We start from the raw sequence: 25086 nt of genomic DNA on the forward strand, positions 1-25086 counted from the left end.
AAACAGATGGCTAATGTAAGCAGAGATGAAAATTAAAAGAATCAAAAAGAAATGCTGGAATTTAAAAACACTGTAATAGTGAAAACTGACTTTGATGGGCTCATTAGTAGACTTGACACAGTTGAGGAAAGCATCTGTGAGCTTGGGGATATATCAAAAGAAAATTCCAAAACTGAAAAGATTAAAAAAAAAAGAAAGAAAAAGGGACAGAATATACATGAACCAAAGGACAACTACAAAGGTATATAGCATATGTGTAAAGGGAATACCAGAATGAGAAAGTAACACAACACTGGAAGCAATAAAGACAGAATTTCCCCAAGTTAATGACAGACAGCTAACCACAGATACAAGCTTAGAGAACAAAGATAAATGCAAAAAAAAAAAAAAAAAAGAGCCNAAACCTAAAAGAAAAAAAAAAAAAAAAAAAAAAAAAAAAAAAAAAGCCCTCCATCATCATATTCAAAATGCAGAAAATCAAAGATAAAAAAATCTTGAAAGAAGCCAGAGGAGAAAAACACCTTATCTACAGAGGAGCCCAGATAATAATTACACCAGACAGGTCCTTGTAAACCACACATGGAGAGTGAAGAGAAATATTTCAAGTATTAAAAGGAAAAAAGAAAACACAAAACTAGAATTCTTTCTCCTGTGAAGTTATCCTTCAAAGGTGAAGGGGAAACACTTTCTCAGCAAACAAAAACTGAGAGAATATGTTGCCAGCAGGTCCTCCTTGCAAGAACACTAAGTTCTTCGGAGAGAAGGAAATGATACAGGTCAGGGTCGAGGTAGAAATGTCCAAACCGGTAGTGAATTTTTGAGTTTATTGAGCCCAACTGACAACTGCCAGGAAGCAAAATCTCAATGGATTGAGAAAATGCTCCAGAGAATGGCAGTTTGGCAACTTATTTTATACATTGGAATCAAAGGAGGAGCCGTAAGGAGGGTTCCGTGATACCCACTGGTGGTAGATGAGGGGGCCGCAAGAAAGCAAAGGGGGAAACATCTCCGGGACTGGATGAAAAGTGGAAGACGCATTTCTCTTACATCGGTGGGGACTGGATTGTTGACAAGTAACATGTGCAGCACAGAGATGGTGTGTGAAGAACAAGATAACGACGAGGGATTCTGTGGTCTCCTGCCCCAGAGCAGCGGGCAAACCCCAAGGGGCCCAGAATAAGGGGTTTCCTCTGAAGGGCGAACAGGCTCACCTAAGGTAAAGGCTGACCTCGGTCAAGGAAGCTACAGACCTATGATGTGACTACCTGCCACGGCTTGTTTGTGGTTAGGGAGTTCAATGTTCAGACCTTCCTGTGTGGTTACTTTCGGTCTCTGAGTATGTAGGGCCACCACGCGGACCTCCCCTGAGCTTGTCAGGGTTAGTATGTGGCCTCTTTTTCATCCACATCAGGATCTACATAAAGAAAAGAAGACCATTAGAGAGGGACTAAGTGAGGAGAAGATGCTTCAAATGGTTCTGTACCATGATTTCAATCGCTAGGCAACAAAAGTAGTATTAGTAAGTGGAATTGCTTAGAATCAGACAAAAAAAAAGGTGAGCAAAACATGGTTATGATTTCCTTGACACTTCTTTCGGGAGTGCTTATCCTTTTACACAGCGTGCAAAATACATTCAGATAATTAACCACTTATCAAAAAGGCACAGTGATTAGTAAAATCAGGCAGAACTGGTTCAAACTCCCAGCTCAGCAACCTGCTAGCTGTACAGACTTGGGAAGGTTACCTGAGTAATTCACCTGTAAAACAAAAATTGTGAAACCTGTATTTCACATGGATGGATTAAATGTGAGGCATATGCAATTCCACCACACCCTATATCCAGCTATTTCTAAATGCTTAATGACAAGTTATAAACACAATGAGTTCTGAAACTTCCCCTTTACTCTAGCTTGATAAATGAGCGAGAGCCAACAGGTACGTGGCCCACCTCTGGTCAATGTATAAAATGTCAGAGCGTGCACTGTGTGGGCCTCACCCCAGGAGTGCCTTCGATTTTTCCAGGGTCTTATATCTATCAGTTTTTTAAAAAAAATAATGTCTTGCTTCATATTTCTTAAGATGAAATCTTTTGGAACAAAAAGGGAAATAAAAAAGTCGAGGGTAAACCAGTTCTATATTTTCTCCAAGGGCTGGTGAAACGATCCCAGACGGCACCTTCTAGAAGTACCTCAAGCTCCAGTCTCCACGGAGTGGCACCTGAGGCAGACCTGCTTGCCCCTCTTCCCAGCCACAGAAAACACCTGCTTCACACTGTCTTGGCTCAGTGTGATGCACTTCTGTATTTTGCTTTTCCCTTTATTTTTTTCTGGCAAAGAAACTAAATTTTAATTATTTGATATTTACTAAAGCTGCTTTGAATACCTGTTTCATGCCCAAATGTCCTTACAAACAATAAATATCAACTAACCTCTCTGTACTACATATAGTTCTCTACTTCAGAAAATATTGTGTGTTGCTAATTCCTAAGTGATTTGTACAATGTCACAAAATAAGCCATAATGCTGAAGACAATTTTTTACTCAGCTCCCTGTTAAGAAAGCTGCTTTTCACTATTTGGGAATATATCTATGCAGAATTGCCAGTTTGAATATTACATACCATAAAGGCAAGACCATTTTTAAGTGCTCGAAGGGCATTTTTAGTGTTTTGCCTCTCAGGCGAAATGGGCAATATACTGTACTCTGCATTATTCTAGCATTTTTTTAAGTCTCATTTTGAAAGAAAACATGTAATGGCACAATCAGAACAACGTAGAGCAAAAAAGGACACTTAGTCGAGCCCCTACCTCAAAGCAAGTGTGACCTTATTTCATAGGTAACACTTGGTGAAAAACTCTTAAGAAAATGTATTGAGCTTCCCAGTAATGAATCCTAGTATTTTTCAGTCTCGGGAAATTACTTTTCAGTAAAACTAAACATCTTTGAAAATTGTGATTTATTCCCTTTCTTAATTTCCCTGTGGAGAGCGAGGACGGGCAGCCGCCCGACCTGTCTCCCCACCAACCACTCCACCTGACCCAGCCTCGCACCCACCACCAGGCAGTCACCATCGGTGCTCTCCTCGAAACCTTGCATCGCTGCCCAGCGGGCTTCCACACAGAGCCAAACTGTCACCAGGCAGTAAGGCCCTTCGCGGAGGAGCCAAAGGACCTCCGCACACTCACCACCACCCACTCTCCGCCTCCTGCTTCACCTAGACCCCAGGCTGTTCCCCAATATGGACACGGAGATCCCTGTCCTAAACTACTCCATCTTCCCCTCAGTTCTCCAGCACGTAAGTCCCACGTGGTCTTCACAGGTTAACCTGGGGTCGCCTTCTGGGAGGAGCCTGCGCTGCCCTCCCGGGCTGGCCCAGTGCTCTGTGCTTCCAGGGTTCTGCAGGCCTATCTCCGGCGCAGCCCTTCTCACTGGACAGAAATTACGGTAATGTCACTATAATCTTCTCGCTATGCCCGAGTCTGGAAAGTAGGAACAGAATACCTTATTTTTATTCCAAATATCATGTACATGCCACGTACTAAGTAGCCATGCAATTGTACCAAACTTTTTGCCTTTTTGGCACGTGGTATTTCCTCTGGCATTCGCCTTGTCTTTCTACGAGTTCAAAAACCACTTCCTCTAGGATATCGTTCACAAATTCTCCGGGAGACTTTCCAAGGCCTTACTATCTCTGTGATCTTGGAAACATGGCTTAATCTCCCTGCACCTGTTCCCTTCCCTGCGAAATGGAGTGATGTCAGCTTCGTGGCTACGAGCACGGAAAGAGCTAACGTAAACAGAGCCTGGCACTTGGTGTTTGATAAATGTCCCCTCCTTCAAGTGATTAATGTTAATGCCTACTTACGCCACATCACTGGAGGAAAGATTTAAGATGACCCTTTAAAATTGCTGTTTGGTACCAAAGGTATAAAAGACAGTCATCTTTCTGTTCCTAAATATTTCATCACACGCAAGTCAAGCCATTGATCATTCGGTCCTACCACTTGACACTTGACGAACCTAACAGAAGTTGTTTCCACCAAGTCTCAATAGATTGAATTTCCGCCGCTTGCTGCTTGCTCACAGAGTGCCTAGGGTCCTGCTCTTGCTCAAGCGAGACACATAAGGAAGTTCAAATTCTTTACTGGAGGTGAAGGGGTACTCGTCTTTATGAGCGTGTAGCAACTGAACCTAGATTTCAAAGCACGGAAGCTGCATCCAGTCTTCTAACCTCGTATCATTTCCACTACAGATTCCTGACCCATGACACTCCCGCTGGACACGTAAATAGCACCCTAATATAAACCATTCAAAACATAATTTACCCCTCCCACCTTTCACCGCACTGCCCTCGTTCCATCACTACCAGGATGGCGTACCGTGCTACCAGCGGTCCAAGCCCTCCCCGCCAAAACACCTGGAGCCACTCTCTCTCATAGCACATCCACACTCCCAGGAAACCTACCTCCAGATATGACCACCACCCAATGCATCCTGGGTCCAGTCACTGGTTATGTTTTGGGGGAGTTTTTTAAAGGTTTTATTTCTTTAGAAGGGAAGGGATGGAGAGAGGGAGAAATATAAGTGTATGGTTGCCTCTTGTGCATCCCCTGCTGGGAACTGGCCTGCAACCCAGGCATGTACCGACTGGGAATCCAACTGCCATCCTTTGGTTCACAGGCCCATGCTCAATCCACTGAGCTACACCAGCCAGACTGTTTATGTTAATAGCCTTTTAACTGTTCTTCCTACCCCTGCCTTTGCTCCTGAGAGTCAATTCTTCAAAGAGCCATCAGTATTTTTAGAACTTAATTCAGATCTTAACTTTTCTCTGCTCAAAACCCTCCAATGGCTTCCCTTCTCCTCAAAGGTAGTCACATCAATTCCAGAGCCACAATACATCAAAGCATGATGAAATATGAACACTGAGAAACTGGAACTAATTTTTTAACGTTGTTCAATGCAGCATCACCAATGCCTGGGCTCACGCTGGGGAAGTGTAAGAACCTAATACACCTTTGAATAAATGGCCTCACCAGAGGGGTTTTTATACGCACCCTCTCTGCCAGGAACGCTCTTCCCTCATACACCTGCAAGACTTAGCTCCTTTGGAGCTTTGGTCCAATGACAGCTTCTCAATGAGGCCTTACAACTACTCACTTAAACTGTACCGTGAATTCTATCCCTAGTCCTTCCCCCACTTTTGCTTCACAGCATTCACAATGACCCACTGTGTGTTTTACTCATTTGCACTCTGCCTATCATCTCCCACCCACACATTTCTAAGTCAGGTAAGATGAATGTTTATTTGGTTCACCGCTGGATCCTCAATATCTAGAGCAGTGCCTTGCACTTACAGATGCTAAGATTATCTTTCCACTAACATTCTAATTAATTTAGGCTGACAGTGAACTTCCTAACATTCCCAGTGCAACAGCAAGGAATTTCTTTGTTACAAATACTCGTTCTAACATTTCCAGTATAAAACATCTGAAAGTTCCACTTTAAGTCACACCACCTTACAAACTGAATTATAAGGCGATTAAACAATGTTTTTAAAATGCCTTAATGTCTTTATTGCTGCCCAATCGTATCCCAGACAAAAGCCCTTTGTATTTTAGTAGACCTTAACCTTAAGCCAGAAGAGTTTAGACAATTTAGCATCCCTAATACCCCAAACAAAAACAGCCAAAAAGTATAGAAATGTGTTCAATATCTTTTTTTAAAGATTTTATTTATTTATTTATCCTTAGAGGGGAAGGGAAGGAGAGAAATATCAATGCACGGTTGCCTCTCTAGTCCCCTGTTGGGAACTGGCCTGCAACCCAGGCATGTGCCCTGATTGGGAATCGAACCTCGATTGTGTGGTTCGCAGGCCCACGCTCAATCCACTGAGCTACACCAGCCAGGGCTCAGTATCATTAAATAAGCAAAAAAAGTACTTAATCACAGTATTTATTGATCCATCTCGAAATCATGCTGAGTGAAAGACATGCAAGAGTACAAATACTGTAGGGTTCCATTTATATAAAATTTTAGAAAATGCAAACCAGGCTACATGGAGATCAGCAGTTGCCTGGGGGTGGGGTTGAGGCTAAAGGGAAGGATGACCACAAACAAGCATTAGGGAACTTATGGGAGGTGGTGGAAATGTTCTTTATCTTGTGTTGGTGTTTTCATGATAACCTGACAGTGTTGAAACTCTTCTAATTTGCACAATTGAAATGGATTAGGAGATACTGAGATAAGATGTTAAATTACTTCTGTGACTACAGAGAACTGAAGGGCTTTTTATCACCCAAGGATAATCAGGAAAACTAAGTACCCTACACGATATCACTCCAATGACAGACCAGACCACATGCAGAGTGGGTTGGAAGGGATCCTAAGTGTAAACACTAAGGCCATGCTCATTCAAAACGAGGGGCAGACGTCTCCTAATCTCACAGCAAATCCTACTGGGTAAGCAGAAATAACATGCCAATTTACAAATTTAAAAAAACTGGCCCTGTGAGTTTAAGTAAAACTTCCCCATACCACAGTTTTCAGTTGACCTGAGAATTAAACCCAGGCACTTCATGCTCTTCATCGGTTTTCCACCTTAGATTGACTAAAATTTAATGAGTAAAATTTAAGTAGTGGGACAGTGCAGAGAAAAGAGCATTCACATCGAGGCCATGGGACTTTATGTTGGCACCACCATTTCAGGAAAACCTTTTGGCAATAGCAGAATTTGCAAGTCACAACTCACAAACACTTTGAAGTCTAGCTAATAGTCCCTTCCAAGAAACTACATTACAGAAACCCCTCTCCAAGAAATGCTGCTGTATTCATTTTATGACAGAAAACATGCAAGCAATCTCAACGTGAATCAGTACGGAACGCTCGCATGATGTATGGCATACTGCATCTGGCCACAAAGAAGAGTAAGAGAGCTCTACAGGGTGGGGCAAAAGTAGGTTTCCAGTGGCTTGTATGGAGAACTACAATCACAAGAATAAACTGTGTCACGTACTCACAACTGCAACCTGCTTTTGTCACGCCCTGCATCTGGATGTCTAGAGTAAAAGCCAAACCCTAGGCCTGGGTATGTAACAACTTAGATACGCACAAGAGAAATGTTTAAGAAGGATCCAACAAAGTATTAACTTCAAGACCAGGAAAATAGTGTGGCCAGTTCAGCGATCACTTTCACTCTTATCCTTATTCTATACTATTACTTTGTTTCAGCAATTAGAACTTTAATAACAAAAAACTAATATATTTAAAAATTATTTTTTAATTTTACTTTTGGCTAGAAAGCCTTCACTACTGATATTTCAAACAAATCTTCAATGAACTGCTAACTATTCTGCATTACATCTTCATTTTTTTATTGTATTTTTACCCATCACTGTTTATCTTCTTTATAACCCCCTGAAAAACATGAGATAGAGGGAAACTTAAGTTCTCTTCTACAAAAAAAATGACATTTACTGTAATCTTTTAAAGGATTAAAAACACATGCAAGTACTAAAATAATTGGGCCCTCTTAATTTAGAAAATGCAGAAACACATACACTTCGAATCGTCTGGCGCGGTCTTCTGCGATGCCCAGCGATGTGAGTGTTACACCATGGACACTGGCCCTGGGCTCTGCTATCAAGAGTACATGCTCATACGTTACAATCTATTATTACTGTTCCCTAGCTACACACTCTCCTAAAAAAACTTTACACTTTTCTCAAACTAAAAAAAAAACCCAGGGCATACAATAATCTGATGTGAGACCTACTGGGGATTCAAATAGAAATAAATTTCTGAAATAATTTTCAACAGGAACACATAAACCAAAAACGGTTTTGCTATAAACCAAGTACATAAAAATGTAATATCAATAATCCCTTACATAGAGACTATTCAGACAAACAAGTACAGGTTCATATGAAAAGTTAGGTAACATTATCGCAGTGTGGCTTAAGCCAGGTTGCTTCAATCCTACTAGTGTTTAGTATGACCACAACTCTCCAAAATATCTTACTACAGCAAGTACTCACCTATAAGGCTCATTCAACAAGGACTTCAGTGGCTATTTTGTGCCTTGTATCAAGCTAGCAACCGGCTATGGCGGAAACACTAAAACAACTTTATAGTTGGTATTACAATATACACAAGATTTCCTCTCCTGCACTGTGAAAAGCAGTTTGGTAGAGTAGAAAGACTGATGCAGAAAGAAATATGGGGTGCAATTCCCGCTACAACAGCTTACAAGTGCTTTTTAATTTCCAAGTAAAAGAACCATGTGTTATACACCATGCAAACCTGATTCAAAGAATAAACTGGACTGTGTAACCATTTTTTTAATTTTGAAAAATTAAAAATAAGAATACAGCATTTCATTACATTTTAAAGGCTATTAAGGCTCATGATCATTAGAAATGACAAAAATACATACATAACTCTGCAGACTTTAATTTATATTAAACCTGTAGTGTTGAAATTGCAAAATGTGTTCTACTAGGTCAAATATTACTCTTGTTTTGAAGATTTTCTTTTTAGAGGAGAAGGGAAGGAGAAAGAGAGGGACAGAAATATCAATGTGTGGTTGCTTCTCATGTGTCCCCTAGTGCGGACCTGGCCTGCAACCCAGGCAATGTGTCCTGACTGGGATTCGAACCGGCAATCCTCTGGTTTGCAAGCTGGCACTCAATCAACTGAGCCACACCAGCCAGGGCAAGACTCTTTAGAAATTAAAAAATACATACATAAAAAAAAATTTACAACAAAATTTAATACTTTTTAAGAAATTAGTTTCTACATTTTTAGAATGAAAAAATATTTTTCATTTATATGCTCCAAAATATAATTCTCTTAAAAAATAAAAACAATCAAATGATAAATATAACTTTTTTTTTAAAAAGGCTAAAAATATCAGCATTTCCTATGAGTCTACAACCCCTAGGCCTTGTTATATCGATAAACATATCCATTTCTCAATATAAGAATTAGCTTGCCCCTCAGAGAACTCTGCAGAGGCACTAAACACCTTTTTTTAAAGTTGTTACTACAGAAAGCACCTCCCCCCCCAAACCATTTTAAAGACTTCTACCACATTTTCCCATTTTTATATTTTATTCAAATATCTAATACTTTTGTTAGTCATATATTAAAAATTCAAATAGCAAGTAAGGTAATTTAAATAAGTGCTGCGAATTCTCGCTTTTTAAGAATACTTGAATATTTAAAACACTTTTGTGAAAGGAAAAAAGTTTTACAATCAAATATTTACTGACATAATTACCATTGCTTTAAATGAGAATAAACCAAATTTTAAAATACGCATTCAGAGTTAATTACTCCCCATCTTCATTTCCTCTCATCTGACACTCAGAAGTCATGTGTGTCCACTTTAAGGAAGATTTATATACAAAAAGTTTATTTAAAAAATAAACAACTTTAAATTGTACAATATTTTCCACTTCTAAGATTCTTTTATATATATCGAGCAAGATGTGCCTTGTGATTTAAACATGATCTGATTTACAAAACCTCATTTAGTCCTATTTAGTAAAACAAAATACGAAAACACAAATGGTGCATTAACAACTACTAAGAAATCCAATGTGAACGTGTAAAAACAACACAACACCATTTGTTGCAGGTACCGAATACGGCAATATTTAAAGTACAGTAAACAGCTTTCACTGAAACTTAATGTTACCAAGAGTAACACTTTTATATTAAAATATAAGTTATGTGGTCTAGATTTATTTTTCCAAAAATTTTATCAACTGCACCAGAGATTGGCAAATTGTTCCCTAAAAGGTAAGAGAGTATATATTCCACATTTTCAGGCCAAAAGGCCCCACTGCCCAACTCCGTCTGCCACTACAGGAAGCGAGCAGTCACGGACGGCACACACACGACAGGTGTGCCTGTGGGTCTGTCCACTGCCGAACCAGACCACAGGTTCGGAGTTAGAGACTATTTTGGATACCATATTATAAGTATGTCATATATGGGAGTTAGGAGGAACAACATAGATGGGTACAATCACTCAATAAACACGATAAATTAAAATGTTCACACTTACTTGCCACTCATAATTGTGCTGGTATGTGATAATGTTTACATACAAGTTAAATACTCTTTCATTTCAATTCCATATTTTTTGGTGTGTTACTAGTATCGGACCAAAGTCAGATAAGCAGCAAGATAGCATGAGTGTTTGACTACTCAGAGGCTATTCAATAACCATGGAATTTGATTCTGACAGCTAAATATTTCTATACAATGAAAAAACTCATTTATTTGCAGTGTCCCAAAATAAAATATTAGATGTATATTTCAGATGTGGCTTAAAAATTTAATTGAACTGTTACAATTTTGAAGCTAAATGTGATTTGCTTTTGTTTTATTAGAAAAAATACTCAGGCATGGTCTACAATCATCGGTCAATTAAGATGACTTACAAGAACATGAGGCAATAAAATAAAAAATACAGGTACAAACTATATATCCGGAACACTTCTATTTGGCAATTTTTTAACAAATCAAAATTTTAAAAGAACAAAGATTACAGATTACTTCGCAGATACAGAATAAAGCAATTAATGAAGTGCTTAAGCAAAGGAGAACAATAAAAGGTAAGAAAACATACTGCTTTTCTTTTTAAAAATAAAATCACATTTGCCACAGATCATAATACCCTATTAAACACCCATTCCAGAACGTCTTATAGTAGCAGTGCTTCTATTTGCACTTCATTTAATTTTATACGACTCATTTCATGTATATAGCTCTTTACCCCATTGTTAACGAATAAAGTCTCCCATAGTTTTTACTTTTAAATATTTTTAAAGTAAATGAGAAATGATTTATGTAGCACGAAACTTTCCCATTTTGGAACCAAAGTTTTAACTCTATATTTTTGTCTACTCTTTCTTTAAAAAATTTAGTGTAAAAACTGCTGGTTTTTATATTACTGTAGTAAAGTGAAAACTCCTCAATCAGGAGTATTTTCTGCAGTTTGACTGCATATAGCCACATACTTTACAATATGTCCTTCCAACAGTAAGGAAATGATTGACTTCACGGTCACTGTCAGAAATGAGTGCCATAATTCTATTATGGGTACAGGTCCTCCCTCAAAGACTTTCTGGAAGGATGTTCAATGTGTTTTGTTCTTAAAGATATTAACAGTAGTACATAGTTCCTTAAGTCTGAAAAAGACATTTATTGTTAAAGAAGGTGCTTTATTAACAATTCCTCTGGCAGCACTAGTGAATTACAATATCCTTCAATATTATTTCTACCCATAATATATACATTTAATTTTCATGCCTCTAGAAAAACATCTACAGTACATCTCATAATATAAAAATATATTACAAATCTGCTGAATTATTTACAAGCAATGTTCTATTATCTCTATGGAACATTTGTTTGATACAATACTAACAAGTTACACATATTTCCATTTCTGTAAGTTAAAAAAAATCCATATGGCTTCTTGCTTAACCAAGCAAGAAAGTGATTTTATTTTCCTTTTCAAAACCAACTTTGGTGCATAAAGGATTCAGTTTGAAGATACTTTAAAAAAAATACACTTTTTCTTATGTTAAGAAAAAAAACTAATAAACCAAATGCTTTTCTCAAAAAAAAAATTAGAGGCTTATGTAGGTTAAAATGAAAATATGAGGATTATTCAAATATTTGAAGTAAAGGTTTTTCAAAAACCATTAACAGATTAGTTATATAGGTAAATATTAACATACTGTACTCCACGAGAAAACCCTAGTCCTGAAAAGGGAGCCACCAGACATACGGCAACACTCTTTAACAGAAATTTTCAGCCCTAATTCGAAAGTCGAATATTTAGTCGATTGCAAATGTCGTTCACTGTTTGCTTAAATACAAACTGAACACTTTTCTTATCAGAGTTCTGCAAAAGAACACAAATGGCAACCAATCACATCTAATTATCATAGTTGATAATTTTCATTGTCTAAGTATTTCCTAATGACTTCAAATAGAATAAACACTGTCAAGACAAATATTCTTACAGTGTTTTTGGTATTTGTAAGGGCATATGTTGCAATTACTTTTCTTTCCAATATAAACTACTTGTAATCATTATGGGGGGGAAGCAGCTTAAAGCAGCAAGCATGCAAAGCCTTTAAGAAGTTGTTCCACTAAGTTGCCAGAAGAGTGTTTGCTCAGTCTCCCACAGTACCATTCCATGAAAATGTGGATATACAGTAATATATTAATATATTCCACAGAAGAGCCTACTTCATTCACAGAATGTTTACACTAAGCATAAATATTACTCTAAAAATCGGATTAAAAAAGGAAGGGGTTGACTCTAATGTGCAACTCGTACTAAACCCATTGTCAGTGACTAAGACTGCAGGTGTCCCCGCTTGTTTGCTTTTTATGTATTTATTTATTTTTACCTCTTCAACCTCTTCTGCGGCATTGTTCTAGAAAAAGAGAAAAAAAGGAATATCTTTCATTCAACTGTATCAAAAACACATTAAGTACTTCAAAAGAGACATTAAATATATGTATAAAATATGGGCAACGTGATCAGTGATCATTAAAATTTATTTCCAAAGCATTCATTCACACATAGTAGATGCAAATTTAGTTTCATAGTATAGCCTTCTAATTAATCCTGTTTATATAGCCTGCTGGTGAACTTCTTAAAAACAACCTCACATCTAACACAGGCACTTTAACCAACTAGCACTTTAAAATCTGATGTTAAAATTCTCAAGTAGATTCTTTTTTATCTTTTTAAGGTAGATTTAGATTTGCCACACTTTTATTTTGAGATGTGCATAAACCACAAATTATTTCTCCTAAAACCAGTTAGAATTGCTTTTTCCCTTTTTACTTAATTTCACAACTTTTCTCTACCAAAATCTCAAACACTGCTAAGATGCGACAGCACAGCCAATGTAGGCGTAGGCGTTTCTACTGCTCCGCAGCACTTTGGACTAAATTCTGATCGTGGGACAGCAGAAGCACGAACACATGAACGTTCAGACTCAAAATTACATGTTAAGATTGGGGGGAAAGGAAGGCACACAATTAAAAGAAAAAAATTACCTGCACAGAAGTACCTACAAGTCTTAAGAAGGCCTTCATTACTCAAGAACGGTATTAGTAAGTATTGCACAATTACACTGTGAGACAAGCAATTCCTCTGCATTTAAAACATCAGTTCTGAGCGTGAATGATTTTTTTACATCACTTTCACTAAATTATCTAAATTGCTTCCTATATAGCATAAGGAGAGAGAAAAAAAAAAACAAGCTGGTTCTGTGAAAAAGGAAGACCCCTGGAGGGGAAGAGTAGAATGCAGGGCAGAAACACTGGAGTTAGTCTTAATCGTGTAATTGAGATTCACGCCCCTCTTTCTCCTCTCTTAAGAGATGTTTACACAACCAGTAGTAATAGCAGGGTGGCTCTCCCAAAACGTCCCTCTTTCAGAATGCTAATTTTAATCACTCCCTTCAAAAAGTAAGCAGAAATAACCCTAAATTAGGTAAACAAAGAATACTCCATTATTTCTTAAATAGTGACTTTTCTGTATTAGTGGTACTGGATTTCCCTAAATCTTCTTCCTTATGGTCATTTCACTGTTCTTTATGCTAGTTAATTTCTTAATAACCACACAAAAAACTCATTCCACACAAAAAAAAACCCACAAAATTTTATTGTACTTAGAACTTTCACCAAAAGATATTTTTTAAAAAAATATCTTTTTGGAGTAGGAAAAACTCAAGACTCTCAAGTGTTTCCACCTGGCAAGGCCCATTATGTTAGAATTTCATTCTCAGAAGATGTCTCAAACTATAAAAATCCTGTTGTATTGAATAACATTCCAAAACACTGAGCCATGAAATGAGCAGAGCCTTCAAAGTGTTCATGGTTTCAAAATTTGGCATAGGACACAGTGTCTTTGTGAGAGACTGTGTCCCACAGTTAAAATTCACTTGGGATTATCTTACTCTCACCCAACCTATTCCTATCATAAAATACATATTAACATTTCTTTTAAAAATACAGAAAGTTCATTCATTAAGAGTGACTCTTCAGCATTTTCACCACTTTGGACACTCCCGCCCCACACCTCCATAAGCACAGCACACTAAAACAAAGGTCAGGTCGGAAATTAGAAATGTAAACAGTCTGAGCTACCACTTAAAAACAAACAGTAATATATATAAACTGCTCTTTTGAGAACTCTGGGAAGAGTCTAAGTTTTAAAAAATGAAATCATTTATGGCATTTAGGGCACATACATTAACATAAATCTGAGATTAAAGCGGCACATAAACTTTATCAAAATATTATCTTTCTCAATTCTGTAATTTATAAATCTTTGTGATCTAACTGCCATACAGAAAGCTCCAGAAAACAAGATTATGTTTGGTTTTGAATTCAGTCCTTACAAAATAAATCCTAACCTTACATCCAATATTTACAGACTTAAAGATTACAATTCAGAAAGTAAAACATCAACTCAAGCCCTGGATAGCGTGGCTCAGTGGACTGAGTGCTGGCCTGCAAACCAAAGGATCACTGGTTCGATTCCCAGACAGGGCACATGCCTGGGGTGCGGACCAAGTCCCCATTAGGGGGGCACACAAGAGGCAACCAACACTGATGTTTCTCTCCCTCTCTTTCTCTCACCCTACCCCTCTGTCTAAAAACAAATAAAATCTTTAAAAAAAAAAAGACACAAACTTAGGAATTAAATTACCTGTATATGTTTGGGTCCAAAAGCAAGGCAGTATCTTTGGGTAGCTTTGATAAATGAACTACTTTAGTTTTTAATTGATGTCGCTCACTTTCATTCACCCACACGTCAGGCAAACTGTAAATTAAAAAATAAGTAATACATAAAATAACATTAATTTTAAATTTACTCCTCATATACCTGCACATTACCCACCCTTATCTGCTAGTTTGACAGAGCCATCTAGTTTATTAACAAGATTCTCAAAAGCCAAGGGAGCTCAGCAATCTAGGTAGTGGAATGGGGAGGAATAGCAGAGTAAAATTTTAGGCACAAACTTGGGAATGTTCTAGGAATTTGTAGGGGCAAAGCCACACAAAACTGAGAAACACTATTAGAACACACTGCCTTTTAGCTTGCGGAGTGAAATTCACTTGAGCTTGACTTGATGGAAATCAGATACTGAGTTTCTTTATGAAAAAATAAGTAAAAAATTATACTTGAATGTCCATATTCTTACTATTCTGGAAATTGGTAATTCCAAATATAAAAATGGTTTTATTTGAATTTTCTTGTAGGAATTAATTTCTTTGATTTCTGAATTTTAATTACATGTACATATTTTTAAAAGTGTAACTTGGTGGGGGGTTTTACTTCTTATTCTTCACAAAGAAATTAGGTGTGAGAACTACAGGGTGAGCAAAAACAAGTTCAGAAGTTGTTTGTGCGAAAAATAATACAATAATCAGGAATAAATTCTGTTCTGCGTACTCTAAATACAAAAGCTACTTTTATCCCACTCTGTAAGTTTATAACCTTACATAGTTCTTACAAATCAGCATGAAAGATGCGAGCATTCATCAGGGGAAAGAGAGAGGGCAGAGAATCACACCCACCATCAATTCACCAAAGACATGAACAGTTTAAAGATGATATTACTTGTAATCGAAGAAATGCCAAATGAAAGAAAGATGCTAGCCACTGCTGATAATAAAGCAGAGGGATGACCTACTTTAATGGATGGGATTAGAAATTGGTAAAAACTCAGGAGGGCAATGCCTATCAAACACTGTAACATTTTGCACAGTTTGCATATTAATAATTTTAATATCTCTTTAACAGCACAGAAAAACCTCGTGTTTTTCTAAGTGTATTTTACTGATTTATGCTATTATAGCTGTTCCATTTTTCTCTCCCCTTTGCCTTCCTCCACCCAGTAACCCCTCCCTCCAGTAATTCCCCCCCTTAGTTCATGTCCATGGGTCATACATATGAGCTCTTTGGCTTCTCCATTTCCCAAACCATTCTTNAAGCAGAGGAATGACCTACTTTAATGGATGGGATTAGAAACTGGTAAAAACTCAGGAGGGCAATGCCTATCAAACACTGTAACATTTTGCACAGTTTGTATATTAATAGATTTTAATATCTCTTTAACAGCACAGAAAAACCTCTAGTGTTTTTCTAAGTGTATTTTACTGATTTATGCTATTATAGCTGTTCCATTTTTCTCTCCCCTTTGCCCTCCTCCACCCAGTAACCCCTCCCTCCAGTAATTCCCCCCCTTAGTTCATGTCCATGGGTCATACATATGAGCTCTTTGGCTTCTCCATTTCCCAAACCATTCTTACCCTCCCCCTGTCTATTCTGTAGCTATCATTTATGCTTCTTATTCCCTGTACCTTTTCCCCTTCTCTCCCCACCCCCCTGATAACCCTCCACGTGATCTCCATTTCTATGATTGCGTTCCTGTTCTGTTTGCTTTTTTTTAAGGTTCAGTTGTTGATAGTTTTGAGTTTGTTGTCATTTTACTGTGCATGGTTTTAATTTTTTTAGCCTTTTAAAGATTTTATTTCTTTAATTTTAAAGAGGAGAAAGAAGGGAAAAAGAGAGGGAGAGAAACATCATTGTGCAGTTGCCTTGGGTGCACTCCCTAATGGGGACCTGGCCTGTAACCCAGGCTTGTGCCCTGACTGGGAATCAAACTGTCGGCCCTATTGGTTGGCAGGCCAGCACTCAATCCACTGAACCACACCAACCAGGGCCGATCTTTTTCTTAGATAAGTCCCTTTAAAATTTCATGTAATAAGGAACTGGTGACGATAAACTCATGGGCAACCTCAAGGTTCAGCAAAAAGCAGGTTATTAAATAAATTTTACAGGGGTATTTTAAAATGTCTTACAGTAGCATTTCCATAGAAACTGGAAGGGAAGGGGGAGAGAGTGGTGGTATATATATCCTACACTAACAGAAGTTTAGGTCACAGGACTTTTAAAAAAACTAAATAGACTTCTTTCATATCAATATACTAATATGCACGGTAAACTCCCAAATCTATTTAAGAACTTTTAATTCATATCACATTCAAAGTCTGAAGAAGAGAACTGTAAAAATATTACTTAATATACAGAGCAAATATTAACCATATGTTGCCAATTTTTGAAAAATAAGTATACACAATTTGATTCTATTCATTTAAATTTATTCTATTCTCAGTGCTTATCAATTTCATCCAAAATATCTACAATACACCTCTATTACCTATTGTAACAAGACAAAAAATTTTAATAAAAAAACTAAAATTGGATACTGGTCAAGATGGAGGCCTAGGGAGACATGCTGCACCCCCTTGTGCAACCAGAAAAAGAATTACAACCACGTCTCAGAACAAGTAACACCCAGAACTGTCAGAAAATCGAACTGTATGAAGTCCAGCAAACCAAGGATTTAATTAAAGAAGCCACAATCATCCAGACAGGTAGGAGGGGCAAGGAGACTGAGACCAGGTGCAGAGGCAGAGGTTGAACAGGCACGGCCGGTCCTACATTCCCATGTGGTGGATAAAAACTGGGAGATACACTGGGAGCTAGCAATCCCAACCCCAGGCCAGACCACACAGCCAGGGTTCTAGCACTGGGAAGATAAATCCCCATAACTTCTGGCTGTAAAAACCAGTGGGGATTAGGCTGGCAGAAAAAACTGCCACGACTTTCAGGAAGCATCACTTAAAGGGCCCTCATAGTCTTAAAACATACGCAAACCCACCTACTCTGGGATTCAACACCAGGGCAACAGCTGGAAGGGAGCCAGTCACATACGGGGAATGTGGGTGAAGTGACTGGAATCAGGGCGAGTTCCAGGCACACCTCCAGAAGCCAGGCAGCAGCAAAGCCCCCTCTCCAAGCCCTTGCCCCACACAGAGCCACAAAGCAGTTAAGCAGGTTGCCCTGCCCTGATGATTACATAAGGTTCCGTCACACACAATTTACAGGTGCCTTTTACAAAGAGTCAGAGGAGCTCTACCTAATACATATAAACAAACACAGAGAGGCTGCCAAATTGAGGATACAAAGAAATATAGCCCAAATGAAAGAACAAAACAAAACTCCAGAAAAAGAACTAAACAAATGGAGATAGCCAACCTATCAGATGCAGAGTTCAAAACACCGGTGATCAGGATACTCAAAGAACCCACTGAGTAAGGCAACAACATAAGGGAAGAAATCAAGGTTACAGTAAGTGAAATAAAAAAAAAATCCACAGGGAGCCAACAGTGAAGGGAAGGAATCCAGCATTCAAATCAATAATTTGGAACATAGGGAACAAATAAACATTCAACCAGAACAGAAAGAACAAGAATTCAAAAAATGAGGAGAGTATAGGACAACTCTGGGACATCTCCAAATGTGCCAACATCCAAATCACAGGGATGCCAGAAGGAGAAATAGAAGAGCAAGAAATTGAAGGCTTGTTTGAAAAAATAATGAAAGAAAACTTCCCTAATTTGACAAAGGAAATAGACATGCAAGTCCAGGACGCACAAAGAGTCCCAAACATGTTAGGCTCAAAGAGGACCAAACTGAGACACATCGTAATTAAAATACAAAAGTGAAGATAAAGAAAGAATCTTAAAAGCAGCAAGAGAAAATCATAGTTACCTACAGAAGAGTACCCACAAGACTATCAGCTAATTTCTCAAAAGAAACTGCAGGCAAGAGGGGACTGATTGGCAACAAGTATTCAAACTGATGAAAGGCAAGGACCGACATCCAAAATGACTCTACCCAGCAAAGCTGTCATGTAGAATGAAGTACAGATCAAGTGCTTCCCAAACAAGGTAAAAACTAAAAGAGTTCATCATCACCAAACCATTATTATATGAAATGTTAAAGGTACCTATGTAAGAAAAAGAAGATCAAAGCTGTGAACATTAAAAAAGCAACAAATTCACAACTATCAACAAGTGAGTCTTAAAAGAAAACAACCTAAGCAAACAACTAAAACAGGAGCAGAATCACAGAAATGGAGAGATCACATGGAGGGTTAATCAGAGAAGAGGGGCTAGAGAAGAATGGGGGGGGAAGGTGCAGCGATTAAGAAGTATAATTGGTAGGTACAAAATACACAGGGGAGGTTAAGAACAGTATAGGAAATGGAGAGGCCAAACCTTTATATGCCCAGCCCATGGACATGAACTCAGGGGTAGAAGGGACTGCTGGAGAGAAGAGGAGGTGGCAGGCAGAGGGGGGCAAAGAAGGAAAAATTGGGACAATTGTAATAAAATAATAAAATATACTTAAAAAAGAAAATTAAAATGGAAAGTCTAAATTAAGCAGCATCTGAGTCAGAAGTGCTCTAAAAGGTACTAAAGCTCAAAGAAAAATGTAATGCTACTGGAAAGCTGGTTAGCTGCATTTTCTATAAAATAGCATTAATTGCATGCTGGGCACATGTTTAGAAATTTTTAAATAAATGATTCAAAAGGATCACTAAGGGGTCATTAAAAAATCCTAAAAATAATCACATTCTATTACAAATAGCTACAACTTTTATTAAAAACAATAAAAAGCTAATTTTAAAGCTTATAACTATAGCCAGGAACTGTAAGGGCTTTCATTAATCCTGACAACCTCAAAATACTTCATAGTTTCATTTCTGTAAGTCATTTATGTCTGAATCCAACAATGTAAGTAAATTTTTAGTAAAAGATTTTAATAAAAGACATTAGTGTATTAATTTCATAGTATTCTAAATACTTACATGTCTTCAGGCATCCAATGAAGCAAAAGTTTTATCTTTCCAGAATCCTCTTTTCTCTTAGCTATTACCTAATAATGATAAGAAATCATAAAAATTATTTGTAACAGATTATTCTAACATATCACTGCAAAGCACTTTTAACTTTAATCAAGAACTTTTAAGTGTTCATATCCTAGACCAGACATTACCACTACCACATCTTGTTCTGCCCTATTTTATAGCAATTTCACCTTTGATTACATAGTTTCACAAAACAGAAAAAAGGAACTAAAGAAAGTCTCTATAGCCAAATAGACAAACCATATTATCTTTGTTAAGGCACTGAAAACACTATTTACTTTACTATCTCCTAAGTCTGTGGCTTAACAGGAAGGCCAGCCAAGAATCCACAATGGCTAGAATATTTTTTTCTTTTTTTGCTAGAGTATTTTTAAAGAACACACAATAAAGAAAAAATATTTCTGGGAAGGGAAAAGTCTGTAATTTACAACAAAGGATTTTTTTGTTTTGTTTTGAGGGGTTTCTTTGCTTGTTGCTTGTTTTATTGTAAATGAAACATTAGCCAATCTACGTTTAGGTTCAATTCTAAAGAATCTATCTACGTCAAAGGGTGGATCAACCTAAACAAAAAGACCTATAAACGTATAAGAAAAACAATATATTTGTCATTCATTACCAGATTCGGAAAATTAATATAATACTTAAATAAATAAAAACATCACAGTGATATTTTATAAATCTTACAACTTCCATATAACAAAATTAGCACTTCAGTGTTTTAGTAATCAAAATATCAATGTTTTTATCAAGTTTAAGTTCCAAATAGCCCCACAAAATTATGTCATCCTCAAAACGTATTAGAATTAACTAACGATAGCACTCTATGCACATATAAAACACTTTCTAGCTCCATTATGTAAAAACCTGTAGTTAAGTACCCTATTATCAACTTGACAATGAGATTAATTAAAAAGCCCAAAGACAGATCTGAAGATGCTAAAACAAAATATAGGAAAACAATGCAAATCAACCAAGCACAGCAAGCCAACAGACTGGTAACTAGGAATCTGCTGACCTCTTCTGGAGAAGGCTCGAAAGAAAATGTTCCAATTAAAGAAGACAAATTAGGCAAACTGCATAGGATAGTACCTCATAGAAAAGTATGTTTTCCAGCTGTTTCATTAACAGTACAATTATTTCCTGTAAAAAAATTATAACTAGAACACTTAAATCTGTAGTTGGAATTAAACATTTTGACTGCTAACAGAAGTGATTCTGTTTAACACAAAACCTCCCAAGCCATGGAACTTCAAAGAACTTGACCACCTAGCTCCTTCCCTTTCTACTGTGTTCAACAGAGAACCTTCTCATTATACATGTCTCTTCCTTCCACCTTTGCCAGGAAAAAGCATTCTCCAGATTACACTGCACCCTTTGTGCTTTCTTCCCAGGCAAGGTTACCTCTGCCTCTGCAATGTAACTTATCCCTGTTTTTTAATTTATGACAAATATAGGTTTCATGTTCTTAAATCCTCTCAGATGCTTTCTACAGCTGGAAAACCTATTTTCATCATCACAGACTATTTTGATTCTCAGTAAGTTTTTAAATTTTCCCCCAGACTCCTTGTATCACCGCAACTATTTTTAGTTCCTTCTTTTTTATTTTTTGGGATCATCTCAAGTCTTCCCACGGTAAACCTAAGGACTTTATCACAAGGAGCTACTCTAATGAATGCATGTGAAGGTTGGGGCTTTGTTTTTAAAATACAACCTTCTTTACCACTGGCACCACTCACTACTCCTTAATCAGATACGTGCTCATTAACAGACCACTATTTCATCAGATTTACTGCTTATTAAATGTTGATGCTCCAAAGCTCAGTCCTTAAATTTCTTCTCTTCTCTATTTGTACTTAGTTCCAAAGTGACCTTATCCAGTCTGATACCTTTAAATACCACTAATATGCTGAAAACTTCCATATTTGAATCTGTAGCCACACCTATCCTCTGAGCTCAAACTCCCTACATGACACAGGCACTATTTTAGCCCTACCCAAAGTGCTGAAATTACACCTCTTAATACTCCCCCCGCCCCTTCCCGATCTGCTCATCACCACAGCCTCTATTTTAAATGGCAACTCCCGCTGTGACCCAGTGTGGCTCAGTTGGTTAGATGTCATCCTGCAAAGCAAAAGTCAGTTGTTCAATTCCCGGTCAGGGCCCAAGCCTGGGTTGCGGATGCAGTCCTTGGATGGGAATATGCAAGGAGCAACTAATTGATGTTTCTTCTCTCTCGCACTGATGTTTCTCTGCCTCTCTCTCTTCCCCCCCGCCTTCCCCTCTCTCTATAAACAAATAAAATAATTTTTAAAATGAATAAATAAATTGCACTCCATCCCTTTGGCCCAAAAAACTCAAGTCATTTTTCCTCTCATTATCAAACCTGACACGCAATCCACCCGTAATCCTTGTCAGTAATACTTTCAAAAGAAGCAGAATCCAACCTCTTTAGCATCCCCACTAGAACCATGCCAGTCTTCTTTCACCTGGGTTACTGGGAAGACTGATCCCATTCTACCCACTCTCTGACCTACAATCTGTTCTCACAACACAAAATACCAAAGTGAGCACATTAAAACCCACATGAGAAAAAAGGATCAGATCAGTGAATTCTCTAGGGCAGGAGGTGGCGGCAGAGATGAACTAAAGTTACAACAGCCAAGATTTGAGAGGTGGGAATGTTCTGCATGTTAACTGTAACAGCGGCGGTTTCGGTTAAGCAGAACTGTTACAACTCATAGAATTATACACTTTGAGTGAGTGTTTATGTTAATTTAAATAAAAATTATTTAAAACATCACACCAGACCATGGCTGCTCAAGCTCCTGGAACGGCTTCCCACCACACCCACAGTAGCAGCCAAGGCCTCAGTCCAACAAGGGCCCCCTATTGCCTCTCTGACTTGACCACTGCTCTCTGTGCCTCGCTCGTTTCCTCCGCCACACTGGCCTCCTCACTGTTTTTCAAAACCTTTGGCATATTCCCATTTAAGGATTTTGTACTGGATTTTCCACCGGCTATGATGCTCCTCCCCAATAACAGAACGGCTTATTTCCTTACTTTCTTTGGGTTCCTAAAATCCTACTACTTTACCTTGTTTATCATGTCTCTTCTACTAGAGGATAGTCAAAGTTTACTGCTTTATTGTAACCTATTTTGTTCACTGCTACATCAGTAATACATGGCACACAGTAGGCACTCAATTACTTAAGTGAATAAACAAATTATCCCAAATGCCAGACACTCTGGATCTGGTGGACATATCACATTGAGCGGCTATAGACCTACGAAATCATAAACCTATGTCGTCAAATTTCAAAGGAGGACTTCCAACCATCTCTGCTGAGCAAGATGCACTCGGTTTTACCTTGTAATCAAATCTTCTCATTCTCCTTCCAACCCTTCCATTCTTATTGAGATAACTAACTATATTTCCAATGTTCTTTAAAATATTTTAAGTATGTTGTTACACCTTTCTTCAAACCCAAACTCACACCTAGTATGTTTCGATCTCAGAATAGATTTTCTTTGCTTTGTGTCTCATCTTTTCATTTCTTGCCTTTAATTTTGGAAATCAAAATTGGAAACTTGGAAATGGAAGGATCCAAGTACATAGAAGAAAAGGTAAGTATGTCCCAAAAAACCTACTACAGAAGATAGAAATACAGATTCAAACCATAGATACTGACAACAATTGTCAACTTTTTGTACTTAAATTCTCGTCAATTTTAATTGAACTATAGAAATAAAACTTTAATTTAGCACATTTGATATTTCAACAGGCAAAATTAAACAATCTCTTTTTCCAGGGATCCAAATCACTGAGTCTGGTCTTAAAATTTTTTTATCTCTACTCACTCACCTTCACCAAACTATAGCAATTTAAAGATAACTGGATAATAAAATGGCAAGGAACATGTGACAGAACTCTTTATTAATTCCTAGTTGCCCAAAGATATCCCATGCATTGCTTTCTAAAAATTGATACTTTTCTTTTTCTTTGTTAACCAACATTATCATTCAACAAATACAATCAGTGCCTAGGTACATGACAGGGACAATTCTAGAAACCTGGAATACATCAGCGGCATCAGCGGAACAAAACAGAGCAAAAGTCCCTCTTTCACGAAGCTTTAATTGGAGAGCCATTATCTGATTCCTGTTGGTGGGCACATGCAGCACGTGGGACATAAGCTCAAAGGCATCTAATGTTCTAATCTGACAAACAAGGAAACCAGGTCAAAAAAAGACACCACCTATGCCTCATGGCCCAACTGCCAAACTAATAATCCCAAATGCCTCAAATTAAAGACTGAAATATTCAAATTTGATGGTTACTGCCAGGGGTTGAGGGGTAGGGGGAGGATGATAAAGAGGAGATAAATGGTGAAGGTGGAAACCTGACTTGGGGAGGTGAACACACAGTACAGTGTACAGATGATGTGTTGTAGAATTGTGTACCTGAAACCTGTGTAATTTTGTTAACCAGTGTCACCCAAATAAATTCAAAAAAAGGGGAAAACATTAAAACTAAAATATAAAAATAAAAAGGACTCTAAGCTTACTTGAAAATAAACACGTTCCATTTAATCATAAAAATGTCCAACTGTGGGAAATATTTGCTTTAAAACCAATAATATACCATAAGTTTTAAAACACTGAAAAGGCAAAAGGTTGTGTTTTTTTTTTGTTAAACTATATGTTCTTTAATTTTGAGCAATTTAGCAATATGATTATGAAAGTCAAAATATACATTTTCACAAACATATATAGATAAGTGAAAAAAGAAATCAAAATCAAATACTTACAGTACTATGAAAAACGACACTGTGTCCCTTCCCTAAACTTTCTATATGGGCTGAAAGGTTGAAGCATATGGCTCGATGTCTTATCGCATCCAGTGTTTGTGCATCGAAGAAATCATGCGGTCGTGCTAAAAACACAAAAGAAATAAAGAATATTCAAATAAATGTAACAGTCTGCCAAACAGCTACATAGTACATTTTCCACAAAAATATGTAATAAGACTGAAATAATTATCAACTATCGATCTGTTAAAATCCAAGATTTTCTTTGCTTTCTAAAACAGAGTCTAGCTGACAAGATTAAGAATGTACAAAAGGTGAATTCCAACTAATGAGTGAATGTGGGTTAATGTGACCCCTGAGTAAGATTCTACCTTCAGACCTTATGATTCCACATTTCAGCTGCTATCATTTTTGTACTTTTATATTTTATTCCATTACCTCTCCTGA

The 25086-nt window shown here is 37.5% G+C and overlaps 1 protein-coding gene across 2 annotated transcripts in view; it reads right to left on the reverse strand.

The window, feature by feature from the left end:
- Positions 1–810: 810 nt before the first annotated feature.
- AEBP2 (AE binding protein 2) overlaps positions 811–25086 on the reverse strand; it is a 72361-nt gene continuing 48085 nt past the window's right edge. Inside the window, exons 5-9 of one of the 2 annotated variants that reach the window (XM_037033777.1) lie at positions 24640–24764; positions 19772–19839; positions 14755–14868; positions 12437–12463; positions 811–1414 (exon numbers count right to left, since the gene is read on the reverse strand). In XM_037033777.1, coding sequence (XP_036889672.1) covers positions 1408–1414; positions 12437–12463; positions 14755–14868; positions 19772–19839; positions 24640–24764 — 341 coding nt within the window. In that variant the 3' untranslated portion in view covers positions 811–1407. Of the gene's footprint in view, positions 1415–10377; positions 11923–12436; positions 12464–14754; positions 14869–19771; positions 19840–24639; positions 24765–25086 lie in introns of those variants that run through there. The other variant, XM_037033776.1, reaches the window with a different exon arrangement.

This window comes from Sturnira hondurensis, unplaced genomic scaffold (assembly GCF_014824575.4).
Source record: "Sturnira hondurensis isolate 20B ecotype Veracruz unplaced genomic scaffold, ASM1482457v3 Scaffold0021795, whole genome shotgun sequence".
Taxonomy (NCBI): domain Eukaryota; kingdom Metazoa; phylum Chordata; class Mammalia; order Chiroptera; family Phyllostomidae; genus Sturnira; species Sturnira hondurensis.